Genomic DNA, 18,182 nt, shown 5'->3' with positions numbered 1-18,182 from the left:
GACGAGAATCTATTGGTAATAAGACCGAATCTACAAAAATGTACACAAAAGCAATAATGATAAAAGCAAGATGAGATAAGCAAGATAAGATAACATTTAACTAGGGTTCTACTACATATGTCTGAGAATAAACAAAACTAATATCAAACACAATATATATAATGTCTAAAGTAATAATAGTATCTTGTACATATAGAGCAAAATTTTAAAATCACTTTATTTGAAGTACAGAAGAATGTACACCATTAATTTTCACATCAATACAAAACACAAAACACTTGAAACAGAAACTAGACATGTTATGATAACTAGGAGGGAGGAGCAGGATACTGCTGGCTTCTTCTTGTCCCCGGTATACAAGAAGGTACTGGGTTGGCAGCCGGGCTCATCTCGTCCACACTGACGCTTTATAAAGCAGGTCAACACAAGTGGAACAATACAAAAACATGTCACTGGTAAGTACCAGAATAATTCAACATGGTAAAAACCACAGGTAGCAGGTTATTGGTGAGGTATATTTAATTGGTCACAATAGCAGTATTGTCTTAAGGAGGTAGTATAAGTGGTACTTGTTGTAGGGAAGCTTGGATAAAACCGATGTATCAGGGGGTGAGATTATCAGAAAATCTTCATTAATCTCAGTCGTTACATGGACAAACAACTGTTAAACAAGCAACCTAGTTGTTTCCTGGCTGAAAGAGATAAAGAAAGGGAGAAAACTGCTGGTATTTGAGGTGTATAAAACACAGGATAACTGCTGAAATTAAACAAGGACAAGGAAAATCAACCAAGCTGGTTTTGGGCCATGAAAACACTGATCTGAAACAAGGACAGACAAATCCTTATAAGGGTAGACAACTCTGGATTAGGTGTGGACAATCCAGGAGATTTGTACAAAGAACATCACTGCCTGTACCTCTGGAATGGGAGGAACTGGTGTTGGTTCATTGACCTCTCTTTCCGGTACTGCCTAGTATAAACATTTCACAATTAAGGATTAAGTAATTAGGAGCTGTCTGGAAATATACAAACACTACAAATATAATTAGTTGACAAGTAATGCTACACAAGCAGGAATTAACAAATATCAGTAGTAATGTCTAGTAATGTCAGACAAAAACATTTATCACCAATTTCTCTTTATAAACTGGTGAGGAGCTATGAATTGGGGGAGACACTCATCTAAGGTCTGCAGGCTTAAATTACTAACAACTGGTATCTGTATTGCTGACTGGGTGGAAGGGGCACTGGCCACCGCTGGCACATCCTCCGGAGTCGACATCTTGTACATAAATGTGTACAGGTTCATGTCAATTAAACATCATAAACAAATTGTGCAGATAATGATACAGCTTGTTATGATCGTATCTTAAAAGCTAAATATGTTATTCCTTAAAGGGGGAAGTGATGACAATTTCAAACAACATTAATTAATAATTTATCAAATTAAATGTTTAAAATGTAAAGAACAGAATAATAACATTTAAACAAATAAAGACAGCACAAAATAATTAACCCATAAAAACGGTTTGTTAGTAATACAAACTCAAAACAAGGTCACAACACAAAGCTAGATTCACAAAATTGAATATGTTCATATGGAAATTTTGTAAAAAGAAAATATTTTAAATTTAGATCAAGCATAAAACAAAGTAGAAGAGAAAGAAGAACAAAAACTAAACAGAGGATAACTTAGTACAAAAAAATGTCATGAAAATGGTTCATCCGAACAGTATTTTGAATGAAAGAATTTTGATATTGAGACTGGAGAGCAAAAAATAAGTGATCAGGTAATTGGAATTAATCACAAATGTAACCAATCTCAAAAATAATATGCTGTAAAATGAGGAATCAAATTAAATTGCAGTCTCATGTCAGTAGAAGCAAAGGAAAGGGAGTTTAACAAAAACATATTATGTAGCATTTGGCTCATAGGTTACCTCCCTTTGACCACTCTAGGTATCTTGTAATTATATATTCAAATATCTCATTCTGACATGCTGTAAGCTTACTAGTGTCATATAGTTTCTTTTTGTGGTATAGGGTGGGTTTACTTTCAAATTCAAAGGGTTTCAACATTTTACCTGGCCTTGACATGTACATCCCCAATCATATTTTTTTTTAAAGGAACATAGAATCTGAAACTACATTTAATTTTTCTAGAACTGAATCCAAGATGTTTTTTTCATTAGTGGTATAAACTCCTTCGCCCCTAAAGACACATTTGAACTCTTCCGATTCAAAGCTTGGAATAGTTCATAATGAAATGTCTGGGGTGAATGAGTTCAATATGAGAAAATTAAACAAAAAAGCATTATATTTTGTAAAAAGAAATTTTGAAATGTTGCCCAAACTCTTTAAGAACCCATCTTTAAGCAATACAACAATGTCTGTTTTAAGGAATTGTGATTAACCTTCTAGTAAGAACCCATCTTTAAGCAATACAACAATGTCTGTTTTAAGGAATTGTGATTAACGTTCTAGTAAGAACCCATCTTTAAGCAATACAACAATGTCTGTTTTAAGGAATTGTGATTAACGTTCTAGTAAGAACCCATCTTTAAGCAATACAACAATGTCTGTTTTAAGGAATTGTGATTAACGTTCTAGTAAGAACCCATCTTTAAGCAATACAACAATGTCTGTTTTAAGGAATTGTGATTAACGTTCTAGTAAGAACCCATCTTTAAGCAATACAACAATGTCTGTTTTAAGGAATTGTGATTAACGTTCTAGTAAGAACCCATCTTTAAGCAATACAACAATGTCTGTTTTAAGGAATTGTGATTAACGTTCTAGTAAGAACCCATCTTTAAGCAATACAACAATGTCTGTTTTAAGGAATTGTGATTAACGTTCTAGTAAGAACCCATCTTTAAGCAATACAACAATGTCTGTTTTAAGGAATTGTGATTAACGTTCTAGTAAGAACCCATCTTTAAGCAATACAACAATGTCTGTTTTAAGGAATTGTGATTAACGTTCTAGTAAGAACCCATCTTTAAGCAATACAACAATGTCTGTTTTAAGGAATTGTGATTAACGTTCTAGTAAGAACCCATCTTTAAGCAATACAACAATGTCTGTTTTAAGGAATTGTGATTAACGTTCTAGTAAGAACCCATCTTTAAGCAATACAACAATGTCTGTTTTAAGGAATTGTGATTAACGTTCTAGTAAGAACCCATCTTTAAGCAATACAACAATGTCTGTTTTAAGGAATTGTGATTAACGTTCTAGTAAGAACCCATCTTTAAGCAATACAACAATGTCTGTTTTAAGGAATTGTGATTAACGTTCTAGTAAGAACCCATCTTTAAGCAATACAACAATGTCTGTTTTAAGGAATTGTGATTAACGTTCTAGTAAGAACCCATCTTTAAGCAATACAACAATGTCTGTTTTAAGGAATTGTGATTAACGTTCTAGTAAGAACCCATCTTTAAGCAATACAACAATGTCTGTTTTAAGGAATTGTGATTAACGTTCTAGTAAGAACCCATCTTTAAGCAATACAACAATGTCTGTTTTAAGGAATTGTGATTAACGTTCTAGTAAGAACCCATCTTTAAGCAATACAACAATGTCTGTTTTAAGGAATTGTGATTAACGTTCTAGTAAGAACCCATCTTTAAGCAATACAACAATGTCTGTTTTAAGGAATTGTGATTAACGTTCTAGTAAGAACCCATCTTTAAGCAATACAACAATGTCTGTTTTAAGGAATTGTGATTAACGTTCTAGTAAGAACCCATCTTTAAGCAATACAACAATGTCTGTTTTAAGGAATTGTGATTAACGTTCTAGTAAGAACCCATCTTTAAGCAATACAACAATGTCTGTTTTAAGGAATTGTGATTAACGTTCTAGTAAGAACCCATCTTTAAGCAATACAACAATGTCTGTTTTAAGGAATTGTGATTAACGTTCTAGTAAGAACCCATCTTTAAGCAATACAACAATGTCTGTTTTAAGGAATTGTGATTAACGTTCTAGTAAGAACCCATCTTTAAGCAATACAACAATGTCTGTTTTAAGGAATTGTGATTAACGTTCTAGTAAGAACCCATCTTTAAGCAATACAACAATGTCTGTTTTAAGGAATTGTGATTAACGTTCTAGTAAGAACCCATCTTTAAGCAATACAACAATGTCTGTTTTAAGGAATTGTGATTAACGTTCTAGTAAGAACCCATCTTTAAGCAATACAACAATGTCTGTTTTAAGGAATTGTGATTAACGTTCTAGTAAGAACCCATCTTTAAGCAATACAACAATGTCTGTTTTAAGGAATTGTGATTAACGTTCTAGTAAGAACCCATCTTTAAGCAATACAACAATGTCTGTTTTAAGGAATTGTGATTAACGTTCTAGTAAGAACCCATCTTTAAGCAATACAACAATGTCTGTTTTAAGGAATTGTGATTAACGTTCTAGTAAGAACCCATCTTTAAGCAATACAACAATGTCTGTTTTAAGGAATTGTGATTAACGTTCTAGTAAGAACCCATCTTTAAGCAATACAACAATGTCTGTTTTAAGGAATTGTGATTAACGTTCTAGTAAGAACCCATCTTTAAGCAATACAACAATGTCTGTTTTAAGGAATTGTGATTAACGTTCTAGTAAGAACCCATCTTTAAGCAATACAACAATGTCTGTTTTAAGGAATTGTGATTAACGTTCTAGTAAGAACCCATCTTTAAGCAATACAACAATGTCTGTTTTAAGGAATTGTGATTAACGTTCTAGTAAGAACCCATCTTTAAGCAATACAACAATGTCTGTTTTAAGGAATTGTGATTAACGTTCTAGTAAGAACCCATCTTTAAGCAATACAACAATGTCTGTTTTAAGGAATTGTGATTAACGTTCTAGTAAGAACCCATCTTTAAGCAATACAACAATGTCTGTTTTAAGGAATTGTGATTAACGTTCTAGTAAGAACCCATCTTTAAGCAATACAACAATGTCTGTTTTAAGGAATTGTGATTAACGTTCTAGTAAGAACCCATCTTTAAGCAATACAACAATGTCTGTTTTAAGGAATTGTGATTAACGTTCTAGTAAGAACCCATCTTTAAGCAATACAACAATGTCTGTTTTAAGGAATTGTGATTAACGTTCTAGTAAGAACCCATCTTTAAGCAATACAACAATGTCTGTTTTAAGGAATTGTGATTAACGTTCTAGTAAGAACCCATCTTTAAGCAATACAACAATGTCTGTTTTAAGGAATTGTGATTAACGTTCTAGTAAGAACCCATCTTTAAGCAATACAACAATGTCTGTTTTAAGGAATTGTGATTAACGTTCTAGTAAGAACCCATCTTTAAGCAATACAACAATGTCTGTTTTAAGGAATTGTGATTAACGTTCTAGTAAGAACCCATCTTTAAGCAATACAACAATGTCTGTTTTAAGGAATTGTGATTAACGTTCTAGTAAGAACCCATCTTTAAGCAATACAACAATGTCTGTTTTAAGGAATTGTGATTAACGTTCTAGTAAGAACCCATCTTTAAGCAATACAACAATGTCTGTTTTAAGGAATTGTGATTAACGTTCTAGTAAGAACCCATCTTTAAGCAATACAACAATGTCTGTTTTAAGGAATTGTGATTAACGTTCTAGTAAGAACCCATCTTTAAGCAATACAACAATGTCTGTTTTAAGGAATTGTGATTAACGTTCTAGTAAGAACCCATCTTTAAGCAATACAACAATGTCTGTTTTAAGGAATTGTGATTAACGTTCTAGTAAGAACCCATCTTTAAGCAATACAACAATGTCTGTTTTAAGGAATTGTGATTAACGTTCTAGTAAGAACCCATCTTTAAGCAATACAACAATGTCTGTTTTAAGGAATTGTGATTAACGTTCTAGTAAGAACCCATCTTTAAGCAATACAACAATGTCTGTTTTAAGGAATTGTGATTAACGTTCTAGTAAGAACCCATCTTTAAGCAATACAACAATGTCTGTTTTAAGGAATTGTGATTAACGTTCTAGTAAGAACCCATCTTTAAGCAATACAACAATGTCTGTTTTAAGGAATTGTGATTAACGTTCTAGTAAGAACCCATCTTTAAGCAATACAACAATGTCTGTTTTAAGGAATTGTGATTAACGTTCTAGTAAGAACCCATCTTTAAGCAATACAACAATGTCTGTTTTAAGGAATTGTGATTAACGTTCTAGTAAGAACCCATCTTTAAGCAATACAACAATGTCTGTTTTAAGGAATTGTGATTAACGTTCTAGTAAGAACCCATCTTTAAGCAATACAACAATGTCTGTTTTAAGGAATTGTGATTAACGTTCTAGTAAGAACCTATCTTTAAGCAATACAACAATGTCTGTTTTAAGGAATTGTGATTAACGTTCTAGTTAGAACCCATCTCTAGATATTACAGAAGTTTGTCCAGACAAAGCCATTGTCAGCTACTTGTTTTATAGTAGTGTATGATATGAGATAACTGCTCTACAACTGTAATTCAATGCATTACTTACAAATCAGTGGGGACTAAAAAATTCCATGAATTGAAAAAAAAATATATATAATCAACTCATGTGTAAGAAATAATCTAATACATAAAAATAACATCTCCCTAATGTCAGTTTATCTGTAGATGAATATCTTATAATGCTGAAATTTCAAAGTAAAGGATGCATAGCAAATGGTTGGCATAATATTCATGAACACAGTATGCGCTGCTGTATTTTGTTCAAACCACCTCAACCAACTCACTCATCTTGCTATTATGCACAGCTTAGCAAGACGTGGGTAGACAGCTGCTATTCCACACATTAACTTACTATCACTTCTCCCTCCTTTGTCGTAGTATACACATGGAATCGTTCTAGACTAGCAAGACCGCTCTGCGATAAACAACACATACACAACACGGCTACTTAAAAGTGAGTCCAAGTACCCATTTATTTCTATATTATTATCATGTTTTATCATAACCTTTGTTTTGAACACGAACAATTAACTACAGTGTCAATAATGCATACTTTGAAATATTTTATTCAGCAAGACAGTTATTGTGTTTCCATTCATTTGTGAGAGAATGTGAATGGATATTTAAGAACAGTAAACAATGGCTATTTGGCTTATTTTCGTTTTCGTTAAGGAATCCCAGGCTTGTTTTTGAAACTGGCCTGTTTTAAAGGCTGATTTATTTCAGAACCATTTAAGCTGCAAGTCATTATTTGTTTTTGAAGCCTTTTAAATGGTTCAGGTCATAGTTACATGTTGCTAATAATATTTAAAATCATTTACCATCAAAATGTTAAAATGTTAATGTTAATGTTAAAAAAAAAAAAATATCTAGATATTGTGTTCATGTTATTTCAATGATACCCACTATGACTTATTTAGTGCAAATGGGTCAGCTGGTGTACTTTTTAAAGTACAGTACAGATACATTGACACGTGATTTCTAATTCTGTAACATTGTCAGTACACAACAGGTCATGCATTACAATCCAACTTCTGGTAATAAAAGACAAAGCTTACTACAGTGATTTTCTAAATTACAGGGTTAAACATTTCAAACGAAGACTATACCTGTATATACAGATACATCAGTAAGGCTATATGTATATACAGATACATCAGTAAGGCTATATGTATATACAGAAAATTCTACCATACATAAATAAGGTTATATGTCTATACAGAAAAATCATAAGGCTATATGTTTATACAGAAAAATCATAAGTACAGAAAAATCTACTATACATAAATAAGGTTATATCTTTATACAGAAAATCAATCATGAATCAATGAAACAGAAATATTGCATAAAACTATTGATATATTAATTATTTTTCCTTTGTTTTATCTGACAAAGGAGGTAAAAAAAAAAGACTTTCCTAAGCCGTGTGGAAGAAAGAAAGTACTGGTATCTTTTAGAACCAATAGATTGTGAAAGTTATATACTATATATATAGGTTAGATATAAATAGGATAATCTACAACTTCTGTGATATTACCATATGTAACGTTGACAATGGATATCTACCCACACAAAACATCCAACAACACACAGTTATCATTACCTGATCATCAACCATGCCTGTCGGCTGGTCCATCTCCCTGTCAACAACACAAAATTGGTGATAATTAGCTCCCCTTAGACCATCACAAAGCAATCTCTGCTATACTCAATAACAAAATCATAATAAAACGCAATCATGATTTTATATTCCCTTAGACTATCACAAAATTATAATAAAACACAGTGATAATTCTATATCCCCTTAGACCATCACCAAACATTCTCTGCTTGACTTAATTTTATCTCATACTTATAATTAGACCACAACAAAATTATAACTATCTCCCCTTAGACACAGCACAATCATAACTATCTCCCCTTAGACACAGCACAATCATAACTATCTCCCCTTAGACACAGCAAAATCATAACTATCTCCCTTTAAACACAACAAAATCAAAAAGCAGAAATAAGATTGGCTTGCTTTTTCTGAGAAGATTCTGACAAGGTTCTTCCCCTTCTAGTGAGGTTAAAAAGTTTAAGAGTATTTTTATAGATCAATAAACTTACCCAGATTGGCTTGCTTTTTCTGAGAAGATTCTGACAAGGTTCTTCCCCTTCTAGTGAGGTTAAAAAGTTTAAGAGTATTCTTCTAGATCAATAAACTTACCCAGATTGGCTTGCTTTTTCTGAGAAGATTCTGACAAGGTTCTTCCCCTTCTAGTGAGGTTAAAAAGTTTAAGAGTATTCTTCTAGATCAATAAACTTACCCAGATTGGCTTGCTTTTTCTGAGAAGATTCTGACAAGGTTCTTCCCCTTCTAGTGAGGTTAAAAAGTTTAAGAGTATTCTTCTAGATCAATAAACTTACCCAGATTGGCTTGCTTTTTCTGAGAAGATTCTGACAAGGTTCTTCCCCTTCTAGTGAGGTTAAAAAGTTTAAGAGTATTCTTCTAGATCAATAAACTTACCCAGATTGGCTTGCTTTTTCTGAGAAGATTCTGACAAGGTTCTTCCCCTTCTAGTGAGGTTAAAAAGTTTAAGAGTATTCTTCTAGATCAATAAACTTACCCAGATTGGCTTGCTTTTTCTGAGAAGATTCTGACAAGGTTCTTCCCCTTCTAGTGAGGTTAAAAAGTTTAAGAGTATTCTTCTAGATCAATAAACTTACCCAGATTGGCTTGCTTTTTCTGAGAAGATTCTGACAAGGTTCTTCCCCTTCTAGTGAGGTTAAAAAGTTTAAGAGTATTCTTCTAGATCAATAAACTTACCCAGATTGGCTTGCTTTTTCTGAGAAGATTCTGACAAGGTTCTTCCCCTTCTAGTGAGGTTAAAAAGTTTAAGAGTATTCTTCTAGATCAATAAACTTACCCAGATTGGCTTGCTTTTTCTGAGAAGATTCTGACAAGGTTCTTCCCCTTCTAGTGAGGTTAAAAAGTTTAAGAGTATTCTTCTAGATCAATAAACTTACCCAGATTGGCTTGCTTTTTCTGAGAAGATTCTGACAAGGTTCTTCCCCTTCTAGTGAGGTTAAAAAGTTTAAGAGTATTCTTCTAGATCAATAAACTTACCCAGATTGGCTTGCTTTTTCTGAGAAGATTCTGACAAGGTTCTTCCCCTTCTAGTGAGGTTAAAAAGTTTAAGAGTATTCTTCTAGATCAATAAACTTACCCAGATTGGCTTGCTTTTTCTGAGAAGATTCTGACAAGGTTCTTCCCCTTCTAGTGAGGTTAAAAAGTTTAAGAGTATTCTTCTAGATCAATAAACTTACCCAGATTCGCTTGCTTTTTCTGAGAAGATTCTGACAAGGTACTCGCCCTTCTGGTGAGGTTCAAATGTGGACGGGACGATGACGTAGGTACCTGGGGGCAGTTTGTGACGCCCACAGATCTCACGCATGTTAACGAAGGATGGAGACTTGGCAGTGGATGCATTGTATTTGAAGAACTTAATGTCCAGGGGACCATCACTTTCCATATTTTCTTTTAGCTGAACACAATTGAAAGCAAAATTTTAATATGTTAAAAGTGTCCATCCATTAACAGAATCTTCATTGTAAAATGACCTTATCAAAACTTTCACCTGGATTTTTTAAAATTTGCACAGTATATAATTTGCCTTCTCATGCATTCAAGTTTTAGTCAGTGCAACATTTTATGAATGTTGTCATGTGAAAAATGAGGAAAAAATACCAGAATTGTCATATGTCTCTTGCTATCTTTTGAATAAATTGACTTCTAGGGAAATATTAGGATGAGTTTGAGAATTTTGCCCAGCAGACCATACTTTCCATTTTTTCTAACACAAAATAATCTTGTCTACTAAATAGTCTAGCATTGTCATTCAATTAAATGAACTTAATATACTATAGAACTTTGTAGATGTCTGACAGATGTCAGATCATAAACTTAAAACAAAGGGAGATAACCTTGTAGATGACATAACCAATGGTGAGAAGGTCCAGTCCTTCCTTCCTCTTCTTCCTCCTGTCCTTCTGTAAAATTCCAACCAGCATAGTACAGAGGTCATCCTCATCCTCGTCAGGGTCTACCAAGGTCACCTTGTATTGAGGGTTGGTCCAGAAGGTGTCTGCCAATCAACAATGTAATTTTTATTTTCTGCCTGCCTGACATTTGAGGACAATGATTGCCTGCTGCATGGTTGGTTTGTGCTCTATGGCCTATTAACAGCTTTAGTCATTTAGGAATGAGCCAGGTTTTGTTGTTGGAGGAAAGAGCAGCCAGAGAAAAATCACAAACCTGTGGCCAGTACCTGGCAACTGCCCCACATATCTCTCGAACCTCTGACCCAGAAGTGGAGGGCTAGTGATCATTGATGGTCATGCAGACAACTTAGCCATCGACCACTGTGTGGCCCAATAAATTCACAAACTGGAAGTGGTAGTATAGCTTTAGTCACATGACACCACACTTTGTCGTCACAGCTCACCAACAGCTAATTACAAGTGTTAAAGGATACAATAGATCAGGTTCTAAGTGGTGCTATGGTGGCAACATATCAATTTTTTCTCTTCTGTGAAAAATTCTGATCTGGCAGACCCCTCATATTAGTGATATCATACACTTGGACACAGCAGGTCATTTATTTTGAAAAAACCCAAGATGCATTATCCTTAGTACTTTATACAGGAAACACTGCCACTAACATATTGTCTGCCTCAAGGTAGTCTGAAATGCGATTTCTACGAAAGTATACTACAAATTAAACTTGAGGTTAGATCAAGACAGGCTCAAAGATTTGTGACATTTGGGACACATCAAGATATATATTCTCGAAACCAAGACCACATCCTTCTCACCCAAATAGTTTCTACAACCGCCAGCATTGACCCTTGGGATCCATTCTCCTGACTCAGTTGTTGCCTCCCAGCGTTTGCCACCAGCCTGGATCTCATCTTCATCCAGAGAGTCTGGACCCAAGTTGCAAATCTCGAGCTTCTGGAAATTTGCTTTCCAGTCAGAGAATGACATCCTGCAAAGGAAAAAATATAGTTACATGAAAAAGTCAATTATACAGATAGGTCAACCAGGTATCTGTAATATCATATAGTCAACGGTAAAGGACATTTTAAAGAAACTTCAATCCTAAGACTTTTGATCACTGTTACTTGTAAAAGTGATAGGTTTAATTTGAAAAAGAAATTAAAAAAAAAAAACTTTTTCTATTAAATGCAGAAATATTCTCACTGCATTGACAAGCCTTTTACCCTTATGTTTAAATAATGAATCCCAATTATTTCTGGTTTTATATTTGCAGGGTCCATTTGAATTCAATATTTTCTGCATTCACCTCCCATGGAAAGATGTAAAATACCAAAGTTGGAAAATTCTGAAAATTGAAAATTGTGTAAACAATATGTATGAATACAGACAGGACACTATAATAACATATTCTAATACTTGTACAATGTTTTTTTGAAAAGATCACTACAAAATATTATTTGTTGAGTCGACACATTCTGTTTTACTGTAGAACTGTATATTTGTTGAGTCGACACTCTCTGTTTTACTGTAGAAATGTGTATTTGTTGAGTGGACACTTTCTGTTTTACTGTAGAACTGTATATTTGTTGAGTCGACACATTCTGTTTTACTGTAGAACTGTATATTTGTTGAGTAGACACTCTCTGTTTTACTGTAGAAATATATATTTGTTGAGTCGACACTCTCTGTTTTACTTTAGGAATGTGTATTTGTTGAGTGGACACTTTCTGTTTTACTGTAGAACTGTATATTTGTTGAGTCGACACATTCTGTTTTACTGTAGGACTGTATATTTGTTGAGTCGACACTCTCTGTTTTACTGAAGAACTGTGTATTTCCTGAGTCGACACTTTCTGTTTTACTGTAGAACTTTGTATTTCCTGAGTCGACACTTTCTGTTTTACTGTAGAACTGTGTATTTGTTGAGTCGACACTTTCTGTTTTACTGTAGAAGTGTATATTTGTTGAGTCGACACATTCTGTTTTACTGTTTTACTGTATATTTGTTGAGTCGACACTTTCTGTTTTACTGTAGAACTGTGTATTTGTTGAGCTTACATGATAGCTACTGTAGACTTTTTGAGGCAATGTTTCCATAGTTACTGTAGTAAGTACTGTGTATGAATGACTATCCTCTGCAACTGTGCCATCTTGAAAATTAAATGTTTTCAATTAAACTAGAAAATGTCTGCAAGACATGAATGCCCGCCCCGTCACCATGTTAAGTTAGTTTCAGTGTTTAATGTTCTATAGTTACAACCACTTTGATCATGAGACGGGACGGGACGCGACGGGACGCGACAGACATGGGCAACACTTTATGCTTTCCCCCCCATTTGTGGCAGGGTCATGAAAACAAATACTCACCAAAATTCACCATCATCATCAAAGGTAAGACCAATGTTTTTCTTTTCTTCTTCTGGAATGAATCTCCACTCTTCAGACCTTGGAAATTAAAAACAAGATATCAAAGTACTATTTTCACCAGAAGATAACATCAATTACTTTTTAATTTTTAAAACATTAATAAAAACAACCAGAAGTTACCTTTTCCATCAGAAACATTATCTGATCTGTGACTTGAACAGTTTACCTAGACACATTTCCAAAATGATTTGCAATGAAATTGCCCTTCAGTTTTTTTGGTGGTTTTTTCTCAATGGATAAGAATGGATGAAGATAGGAAAAGAGAAAAACTTGTTATGTAAAAAAGTCTTACTGGTCACTCCAGGCTCCCTTCCATTCTGCCTCGTTACCCCAAGGGTTACGTACCCTGACCATGGGGAAACGCCCACTTGTACGTGGTGTCCTAATGTCCACCTACAATACAAAACATCAATATTATTTTGAAGATCGAATTGGAACCAGAGCAAAATATTTACACAAATAACTCATTTGCTGGACACAGGTGATAGAACACCCCCGTCAGGACACAGGTGATATAACACCCCCCTCTGGACACAGGTGATAGAACACCCCCATCTGGACACAGGTGATATAACCCCCCCATCTGGACACAGGTGATATAACACCCCCGTCCGGACACAGGTGATATAACACCCCATCTGGACACAGGTGATAGAACACCCCCGTCTGGACACAGGGGATAGAACACCCCCGTCGTGATAGAATACCCCTTTCTGGACACAGGTGATAGAACACCCCCATCTGGACACAGGTGATATAACACCCCCATCTGGACACAGGTGATATAACACCCCCGTCCGGACACAGGTGATATAACACCCCATCTGGACACAGGTGATAGAACACCCCCGTCTGGACACAGGTGATATAACACCCCCGTCAGGACATAGGTGATATAACACCCCCGTCCCAACACAGGTGATAGAACACCCCCGTCTGGACACAGGTGATAGAACACCCCCATCAGGACACAGGTTATAGAACACCCCGTCTGGACACAGGTGATAGAACACCCCTGTCAGGACACATGTGATATAACAACCCTGTCTGGACACATGTGAAATAACACCGCCATCAGGACACAGGTGATAGAACACCCCCATCAGGACACAGGTGATAGAACACCCCCATCTGGACACAGGTGATAGAACACCCCCATCTGGACACAGGTGATAGAACACCCCCGTCTGGACACAGGTGATATAACACCCCCGTCTGGACACAGGTGATATAACACCCCCGTCGTGATAGAATACCCCTTTCTGGACACAGGTGATATAACACCCCCATCTGGACACAGGTGATATAACACCCCCGTCCGGACACAGGTGATATAACACCCCATCTGGACACAGGTGATAGAACACCCCCGTCTGGACACAGGTGATAGAACACCCCCGTCTGGACACAGGTGATAGAACACCCCCGTCTGGACACAGGTGATAGAACACCCCCGTCTGGACACAGGTGATATAACACCCTGTCTGGACACAGGTGATATAACACCCCCATCTGGACACAGGTGATAGAACACCCCCTTCTGCACACAGGTGATATAACACCCCTGTCTGGACACACATGATATAACAACCCCGTCTGGACACACATGATATTACACACCCGTCTGGACACACATAATATAACAACAGGTGATATAACCCCCCTGTCTGGACCCCGTCTGGACAAAGGTGACAGAACACCCCCGCCAAGATACACATGATATAACACCCCGTCTGGACACAGGTGATAGAACACCCCTGTCTGGACACACATGATATAACACCCGTCTGGACACACATAATATAACACCCCGTCTTGACACAGGTGATAGAACACCCCGTCTGGACAAAGGTGACAGAACACCCCCGCCAAGATACACATGATATAACACCCCGTCTGGACACAGGTGATAGAACACCCCTGTCTGGACACACATGATATAACACCCGTCTGGACACACATAATATAACACCCCGTCTTGACACAGGTGATATAACACCCCCGTCTGGACACAGGTGATAGAACACCCCCGTCTGGACACAGGTGATAGAACACCCCTGCCTGGACACACATGATATAACACCCCCGTCAGGACACAGGTGATTTAACACCCTGTCTGGACACAGGTGATATAACACCCCCATCTGGACACAGGTGATATAACCCCCCTGTCTGGACACACATGATATAACAACCCCGTCTGGACACACATGATATTACACACCCGTCTGGACACAGGTGATAGAACACCCCTGTCTGAACACATGATATAACATCCCCGTCTGGACACACATGATATAACACCCCTGTCTGGACACAGGTGATAGAACACCCCTGTCAGGACACAGGTGATAGAACACCCCTGTCTGAACACATGATATAACATCCCCGTCTGGACACACATGATAGAACATCCCCGTCTGGACACACATGATATAACACCCCTGTTTGGACACAGGTGATAGAACACCCCTGTCTGAACCCATGATATAACATCCCCGTCTGGACACACATGGTATAACACCCCGTCTGGACACACATGATATTACACCCCTGTCTGGACACACATGATATAACCCCCCGTCTGGACACACATGATATTACACCCCTGTCTGAACACATGATATAACAACCCCGTCTGGTTACAGGTGATAGAACATCCCCGTCTGGACACACATGATATAACACCACTGTCTGGACACAGGTGATAGAACACCCCTGTCTGGACACACATGATATAACATCCCTGTCTGGACACACATGATATAACATCCCCCTCTGGACACACATGATATAACATCCCCGTCTGGACACACATGATAGAACACCCCCGTCTGGTTACAGGTGATAGAACATACCTGTCTGGACACACATGATAAAACACCCCTGTCTGGACACACGTGATATTACACCCCTGTCTGAACACATGATATAACATCCCCGTCTGGACACACATGATATAACACCCGTCTGGACACAGGTGATAGAACATACCTGTCTGGACACACATGATATAACACCCGTCTGGACACAGGTGATAGAATATCCCCATCTGGACACACATGATATAACACCCGTCTGGACACAGGTGATAGAACACCCCCGTCAGGACACAGGTGATAGAATATCCCCATCTGGACACACATGATATAACACCCGTCTGGACACAGGTGATAGAACACCCCCGTCTGGACACAGGTGATAGAATATCCCCATCTGGACACGCATGATATAACACCCCGTCTGGTTACAGGTGATAGAACATCCCCGTCTGGACACACATGATATAACACCCCTGTTTGGACACAGGTGATAGAACACCCCTGTCTGAACACATGATATAACATCCCCGTCTGGACACACATGATATAACACCCCGTCTGGACACACATGATATAACATCCCTGTCTGGACACACATGATATAACATCCCTGTCTGGACACACATGATATAACATCCCCCTCTGGACACACATGATATAACATCCCCGTCTGGACACACATGATAGAACACCCCTGTCTGGACACACATGATATAACACCCCGTCTGGACACACATGATATTACACCCCTGTCTGGACACACATGATATAACATCCCCGTCTGGACACACATGATATAACATCCCCGTCTGGACACACATGATATAACATCCCCGTCTGGACACACATGATAGAACACCCCTGTCTGGACACACATGATATTACACCCCTGTCTGAACACATGATATAACAACCCCGTCTGGACACAGGTGATGCTGTTACTCACCAGCTGGACACTTGTAACACTGTAAGCATGACCCATGACCAGTCCATTTTCAAGAACAGCTTCCAACTGGTTTGGATCAGCCTGCAACAACAAACAAAACATTGACAAACTCATTTCTTTATTTCCCGAGCTGTACATTTACATGTTTCTCAGGATATAGGTCGCAGCTACCTTAGCCTTGTAATCCGCACTCTGCCAGCAAAGACATTGTATACATGCATAACAAACTGGTTACTCCAGGTAAATTAGTACAGTAGATATGCTACAGATAAAACTTTTCAAAGGTTGCAGTCAGAGGTCAAAGCATACGTCACAATGACCCACTTCATGAACTCTGTACTAAACCATTCTAAGATGTACTTGCATACTAAATTTGATTACTCCTGGTTAAGTAGTATTTTCAAGAGTAAAGCCAAAGGTCGAGGCAATGGTCACAGTGACCTAATTTTTACATTTTACACTCCACCATTGTTAGATGTAATTGCATACCAAATCTGGTAACTCCATGTGAAAGTATAGAAAATATGCCCTGGACCTCATTTTTTCAAAGGTTGAGGTCTAAGGTCAAATCATTCCCTGACCTACTTTTTGTTCTTGGCACTCTTTCATCAAAAGATCTACTTGGTCACCATATCTGGTTACTGACCAGGTGACATAGTATAAAGGATATACCTCAGAAATATTTTGGTAAACCTTCATAAAATGGGCCGTAACTCCAACGAGAGGCTCACAGGGCCTGTATCGCTCACCTGGATATCTAAGCAATCATTGCAAACCATTTTCCAAATGAGATCCAAGGGAATAGACCAGACCCCCAAGGCCAATCCAAGATTTTTCATGCCCAGCAATTTATGTATGGTTATGGGGAGGGGATCTCAACCGTTTCCAACTGTGACTCAGAAACTAGTTCCCTAGGGCTGTGGCTAGACCCCAGGATCAAATCTAATATCATGACTGCATTTGTCTCTTTTTGTCCAGCATTTGTATTTATAGTCTTGGGGTGGGGATCTCAAACGTTTCAAAGTTATGAACCAGGGGTTAAGTCTTCAAGGGTGGGCCAGACATTGGTGTCAATTCTAATATCATTACTGCATTTGTCTCTTTATGCCCAGTATTTGTATATATAGTATTGGGGTGGGGATCTTAACCATTTTGAAGTTATGACCCAGGGGTTAAGTCTCCAAGGGTGGGGCAGACCCCAAGGCCATCCTGGAAGCAAATGTACATTCTTCTCTTTATACTCAGCAATTGTATATATGGTTATACCGTGGGGATCTCAACCATTTCCAAGTAATAAACTTTCTTTGACCCCACCCCTTAGCCTGGTGGGTCAGCCCCACCATTTGTTCAATTTTGAATCCCTGCCTCCCATGAAAGCTTCCTACCGATTATGATCCATATCCATGGCATAGTTCTACAGAAGAAGTCGTTTATAGCAATATAAACAAATAGCCCCCTTTTGGCCGCACCCTCAG

General features: G+C 37.4%; 1 protein-coding gene across 19 annotated transcripts in view; it reads right to left on the bottom strand.

Annotated features, from left to right (window-relative positions):
• The window catches only part of LOC110450545 (calpain-B-like), a 69,672-nt gene that overhangs the window by 23,635 nt on the left and 27,855 nt on the right, over positions 1–18,182 (bottom strand). For 6 of the 19 annotated variants that reach the window (XM_021498114.1, XM_021498116.1, XM_021498117.1 and 3 more), the window contains 10 exons: positions 16,708–16,788; positions 13,232–13,332; positions 12,880–12,957; positions 11,328–11,500; positions 10,437–10,597; positions 9,780–9,997; positions 8,071–8,107; positions 6,820–6,882; positions 1,211–1,282; positions 917–970 (listed from right to left, as the gene is read on the bottom strand). In XM_021498114.1, the coding sequence (XP_021353789.1) occupies positions 917–970; positions 1,211–1,282; positions 6,820–6,882; positions 8,071–8,107; positions 9,780–9,997; positions 10,437–10,597; positions 11,328–11,500; positions 12,880–12,957; positions 13,232–13,332; positions 16,708–16,788 (1,038 nt within the window). The remainder of the gene's footprint in view (positions 1–916; positions 971–1,210; positions 1,283–6,819; positions 6,883–8,070; positions 8,108–9,779; positions 9,998–10,436; positions 10,598–11,327; positions 11,501–12,879; positions 12,958–13,231; positions 13,333–16,707; positions 16,789–18,182) is intronic. The other 13 variants (XM_021498127.1, XM_021498132.1, XM_021498133.1 and 10 more) reach the window with 7 other exon arrangements.

The sequence above is a fragment of the Mizuhopecten yessoensis genome, unplaced genomic scaffold, assembly GCF_002113885.1.
Source record: "Mizuhopecten yessoensis strain PY_sf001 unplaced genomic scaffold, ASM211388v2 scaffold5315, whole genome shotgun sequence".
NCBI classification, from domain to species: domain Eukaryota; kingdom Metazoa; phylum Mollusca; class Bivalvia; order Pectinida; family Pectinidae; genus Mizuhopecten; species Mizuhopecten yessoensis.
This window is presented reverse-complemented; position numbering and strand designations above follow the sequence as displayed.